Genomic DNA, 5,989 nt, shown 5'->3' on the forward strand with positions numbered 1-5,989 from the left:
ATTTTTAAACTGTGGATATTACTATGTCAGATATCTCCTAAGGAGCAGATATAAAACATAAAATATTTATTCCTTGGAGGCATGACCACAGCTTCACTTTCAATTACTTTCATGAACAACATAAATTACTATTCACATTACTCATACCTTACATTTTTTAAAAATTTAAAAGCTGCTGTGTTTATCTTGTTACTATGCTCCTTGAAGGAGGGAACTGTGTATCCCTCTTTAACTACGTGCACTGCTAGTACCAGAACATGAAGGTGAATGCATGTGAATATGTGTGTACATATATGTAATTAATAAAAAAAAACCCCAAGTTATCTAAACCAGTAATACCACTCTTGACAGTGGAACATTTCCCCACAATTGTTAATATAACCAAAATCAGCTAAGGCAAAATTCTGACAGAATAAACCAGCTTTTCTTGGTCTTTTCCATTTGTCCTCCTTTCAAGCCTGTTCCTGACTGATTATCGTTGATCAGCATCTGCAGAGAGGTCCTGCCTTGTCAAACTTTGAGATGCACTCTGGCACGGCACCCCTTCGGCTCCTGGCTCAGAGGCTAATCAATCAGCTCTGGCATCACAGCCCCAGGCAGGCCAGACGACCTACAGAACACAGACTCACTCCTTGTTCAAATCACAGCATCTCCAGCAAGTCTGTGTGAACCAGGTTAGGGCAAAAAACAATATAGCAGCAGAAGTTTTATTCAGTGGTCTCATGGAAGAATTAGTCCCCTCACTGTCTAGAAAAAAGAAAGGAGGAAGTTAAAACCAGAAGAGTTTTATACTTTAAATTCCCCTGCTGACAGTCTTGGCAAGGACTGATGGAGCACTGCAAAATTTTAAATATCTATCAAAAACACTTATGTGTACTAAAACACTTTCTCTTTATTGCTACCAATCTCAGATCTGCTAAGAAAGGATACAAAAGGTTACCAAGTATTATCACTGTGCCTAAAACACAACAAATAAATATTTGTTGAATTAATGAACAAATGAATGAGAATCCTGAAAGGCTGACAGAAATACTGAGAAATGAAAACTTATACGCCAGGGTCAAAATCATTATGTGCCAAATAGATAAAGTAATTCTGCATTAAAGATCTCATAGGAATCAACACAGGCTGACAAGGCAAGCATTCATCCCATGTGCATTTCAAGTACAAGGTAGTCTTACTCAGATTCACTACCAGTATTCTTCAAAAAGCATCAGGTATACCTATGGTTTCTTTCCTCAGAACCTCAAAAAATGTCTTCTAGATGCCAAATCTTAAAGCACAAATGGTCAGCTAGTTAAATATTAGGGCAAAATAAATCCCAATCACGCTGTCAATTCTATTCAAAACCAACCCTGAAACATGCAGCTAAGAACAGAAGCCCAGGAACTGCTACCCATCTTTCCCCATAAAACAAGGGAAATACCACTTGTCTAAAGATGACAGATATTGTCAAAACTCAGGAGAAATACCAGAGTTCTTATATCAGAGTTACTGTGTCTAAGCCAGGTAGAACAAGAGAAAATGGGCTTAAACTAGCATATTACAGTACTTGGAGTCCAACAACAAGAAGCTTCTACACCACAAAATGGGTTTGGTTGAAAGGAACCAAGAGAATTTTTTCCCCTGGGTCTTTAAAAGGCAAAGGAATGAACATAATGACCTTTTGAGGTACCTTTCTGACCTAAGGTCCTGATTTTTCTCTGGAAAATACAGAAGTCAAATTTACCTAATACCCATACAATTCTCCTTGATTATATTTCAATTACAGATAGAGTAGTGATGATGTTTAAGTAATAATAGCTAACATTTCTAAATTGCTTACTATGTGCCAGGCAGAGTTCCTAACTCCATTACATTATTAACTCATTTAATCTTTCTTATTACTCCCATTTTACAGATGAGGAAACTGAGGCACAGAGTTTAACTTGCCTAAGGCCACACAAAACTGGGAAGTGGCAGGGCTGAGATCTCAACCCAGACTCCCTCAAAGAGGCTATCTGGTAACTGAGCTTTTTTCATGGGATGGAATCAATGTTTAGGCACATGCAGACGCCAAAAGAAGGATTCCTGTCTCTGGTCAGGAGATGCCAAGGTAACTCCAGGGTAATGGTCTTAGAGCGCCACCTGGACCACCTGTGTCTGAATCACTTGGCTGTCTGTTAACTAGTGAAGCCTGAGAATGTATAAGTCCCTCCAAGGATTCTTTGACACAAGCTAAAATTTAGAAAACCATTCTCCAACACCAGTGCTGCTCTATCCCCCAGCAGAGACCACAAAAAAAGAACATCAAACACAATTACCAATAGTAGGACTCTTTATTCCAGGTGTAGTTGATAGAATCTAGTTTACTCCACTACAACTCCCGAATTTATTCAGATGATGGAACACCTGGAAGTCAAGTTGTTCTTGAAATGCTAAGAGATTTAATTCCACCGAACTACAAATAATTTTACTACAGGAAAACGTGATGACATGAACACAAAATTTTTCTTAAATTATAATCATGTTTTCTTAATGTCTCACAGTAAAAAAAGATGACCGTTTCTAGGCTTTTTCATCAATGTTAATTTGCTGTGTCAATTTATTTTGTCCTCTACTGGCAATTACTATTGACAGCAAACAGGAACCAAAGGTCTGAGAATTTCAACCAATAATTTTAAAATTCCTCTAAAATATGAAGTCTGGCACCTTCATGTCCAGGTTTCTCAGAAACTGAGCCTGATAATCACTGTGTTCAAGTGAGATTTACTGCCCGCCAGCCCCTAGGCACAGATCCTCTACAGCAGGGTTTCTTACCTTGAGGTCCATGAACTTGAGTTGGAAAATCACATTTACATTTTCACAAACTCTAGCCAAAATTGATCATTTCCTTCCATTACAAATGGAGGCAGCTACTCACCATGGCATCAGGATCTGTGATTTGTTACCAATAAAAATCACTGATTTTTTTCATATCACATCACAGTGAACATCTTGAAATGCTGTTTACCCTCATCCCTACTTCAAGATTAATGATTATAATGGATGATGTAATTTAATGAGTTAATTTAAAAGTACAGATTACCACTTTTTAAAAAATGTCTTTAATAACTATAGCTCAGTATGATTGGTTTCCTTTGTAATCCTACGTATTTTATGCATTTGAAAACAGAATTATGAACAGAGATCTACTGGCTTCAAACTGCCAAAGGTGTCCATGACACACACACACACGTTAAGAACTCTGACCTAGATAGGTGGGGGCACAAAAACAGTAGGCAAGACACAGCACTGCCTACATCATGCAAGTGAACTAAGACAGAGGTAACTGCTTAATCTATTACTACTGGGATCATCAGACCACACTGCCTGTGTGCCTGGCACAAAGAAGGAGCTCCATATGGTTACTAAATGAAAGGGCAAACTTTGGGGTAGAGTCCCTGCAACAGAGGTTTGACACCAGTTACTCCACTGATTCCACCAGCAGCCTAACTGTGGCTCAGTTTCTCCTCTCTTATAAATGCGACTACTACTGCTTACCCAAATCGACCCTGGAAGAACTTGCAAGGAAAAAAAAATCTATCTGTGTGAAAAGATTTAAGCCCTTTGAAAGATATATTTTACTTTTTTTCCCCTTTTAAACATGTATCCTTAAACAACAGTTCTAATGTTCTCAATTTTACTAGTTCAGTTTACACATCAGGGCCTTGAATTCCATTCCCAGCTCTGCCATCCACTATGGGCCATAAAGAAGAAAGAGGCACCAGAGAATAGAAAATAAAGCTATGTCTTGTCAGGACTCTCTGCTTTCTGTGGGCAATGGGTGGACTCCAAGATCAGTGCATACTCCCCGAGATTTGTTTGTAAATTGTGTATGTGTGACGTCTGGGTAATGAAAGTCCATCGTTTTCATCACTTTCTCAAAGGGGATTCCAAAATAGTTAAGACCTAACTCTAGAGAAACAGATGTGCTCCTGAAAAACTGTAAACAAAATTACAATGTTCAAATGTTTTTTACAGGACCTTTATGTGTAAAAAAGAACTTTCCTACAACAAACTGTGGGTCAGAAATAATAAAACTGACCTGTGCAGTGCCCCCCAGCTGGTCAGTGGACCAGACAGGACCCAACCCTAGAGCACCTGGCTTTCTTCCCTGCACCATGCCTGTCACCATCCACACACTTTATTCTTCCTAAGTCACGGTGTTCATGGTGTTAAGCAGGTGTACAGGCTTTCAACACCGCTAGGCATAGCTCTCCGTTGCTCTGATCACTATCAATCACGTTTACTCTAATACAATAAATGGAAGAGATTAAGGAGTAAAGGAAAGAAAATTCTTCCCACTAGCTTATTCAACAACTTTCAGAAATAAATTTATGCTGCACTTCCAGCTTAAAGCTTTCTCCTACTACCCGTGCTTCTATGAAGGATTCTCAAATTGTGGATGTCCAGAAAGACTTACTACTCAAGATTACATATCTGTAATTAGCACGAAAGATGCCAAGAAAAAAATACGGCAAGTATCATCCTTCTCTGTTCGGAAAACAATGGCGGATTACAGCCATTGGCCAAGATTTCCAAAAAGAGGTCTCTTTGAAGAGGACGAATATGAGGCAGCAATAGCAATGGCAATCCCGGCAAAGGGCTGGGGGAATCCAGGAAGAGTACCTGGGGGTGGGTGTAGGGGGCTGGGAAGCCTGCGCAGTAAACAGTCCTAATAGAGATCTAGCGTGGCCAGGAGCGACCACCGAGGCGCCAGCATTTTACAGCCATCATTCCCTCATCCTTCTTCCGCCCCCTAATTGAAGCAATGCGGCAGGAGCGGAGGGGATAGGAGTGATAAATGGCATAGCTTTGGGGTGTAAACTTGGGTTTGAGACCTGTTTCCGTCATGAAATAGCTGTGTGACTCGGACAAGTCACAACACGGTGCCTCAGGTTTCCCATCAGTAAAATAAGGGTAACTACACTCCTGACTACCCAGGAATGCTGCAAGGATTAAATGCGATAACGACAGCGAAACTGTCTGCACAAGGCCAGACACAGAGGAACCGCTCCATGGCGCTAGGGCAAGTCCGCGGGAGAATCCTGGGGTCTGGGCTCCGGCCCGGAAAGGGCGCCCCCGGGGCCCGCTCCCCGCCAGCCGGGTTCCGAGCCCCTGCCCGGCCCACCTTGTTGTTGTACTCCTCCACGAAGCTGCCCAGCGCCAGGCGAAAGCGCTTGTCGGGCCGCACGCTCCAGTTCATGGCGTAGACGGTCCAGGGCGCTTCATACTTGTAGATCTCCTTCCGTTTGCCGTGCAGGGACATGGTGGCGGCGGCGGGGCCGCAGTGCGGATCGGGACGGCAGCGGGCTGCGGAGGGCGGGGGCGCGAATCAGTCAGGGAGCCTGGCCTGGAACCCAGGGGTCCGAAGGGAGGCGGGGCGGGGGCGGGCAGGGACGGCCTAGCCCGGAAGAGGGCCCGCAGCGACAGACAACAAGGGCCGGGCCCAACCCCCAGTTTCAAACCTGCTTCGGCCCGGACGACAACCACCTTCCGCTTGAGACACCGCCCCGCCCACTCGGAACGGAAGCTACACCACCCTAGCAGCGGCGCCGGCCGTTGGCTGCCTGACACGTCCTTTCGAATGGTTCCTTCTTCTCATTGGCTGTTGTACCCAGGGCTTCTGAAACCTCCTTGCTATTGGTGGAAATGTTTGTCATTCCAATTACTCGCCCCGCCCAACTCCAGGGGGCAGGCGCTTTCACAGCCCCAAAGGTCATTGGCTGACAAAGATGTCAGTCAGAGAGATAACAGGGCAGTGATGGTGAATGGGGGCGTGGGTGCATAGAATCTAGCGCGCTGGTTTGCAGGCCTCCAAGTTCTAGGTCAAACCTCTGAGCGTGAAAGGTCTTGTGTGACCTGCTCTGACTTCCCCACTGCAGCTACTATTTCCAACGGCTTCTCCACTCTGTCGAGTGAAAAAGAAAATTCTGCCTTACCGGAGAGCCTGCTGCATTCCGCGGCA

The 5,989-nt window shown here is 43.7% G+C and overlaps 1 protein-coding gene across 4 annotated transcripts in view; it reads right to left on the bottom strand.

Annotated features, from left to right (window-relative positions):
• DCAF7 (DDB1 and CUL4 associated factor 7) overlaps positions 1-5,522 on the bottom strand; it is a 25,998-nt gene extending 20,476 nt beyond the window's left edge. For 3 of the 4 annotated variants that reach the window (XR_014238628.1, XR_014238629.1, XR_014238630.1), the window contains exon 1: positions 5,153-5,483. Coding sequence is in view for 1 of the 4 variants with exons in the window: in XM_082373134.1 (XP_082229260.1) it covers positions 5,153-5,290 (138 nt within the window). In the remaining 3 variants the exon portion in view is untranslated. The other variant, XM_082373134.1, reaches the window with a different exon arrangement.
• Positions 5,523-5,989: the final 467 nt, after the last annotated feature.

Source organism: Balaenoptera borealis (genome assembly GCF_965194805.1).
Source record: "Balaenoptera borealis genome assembly, chromosome: 20".
NCBI lineage: Eukaryota > Metazoa > Chordata > Mammalia > Artiodactyla > Balaenopteridae > Balaenoptera > Balaenoptera borealis.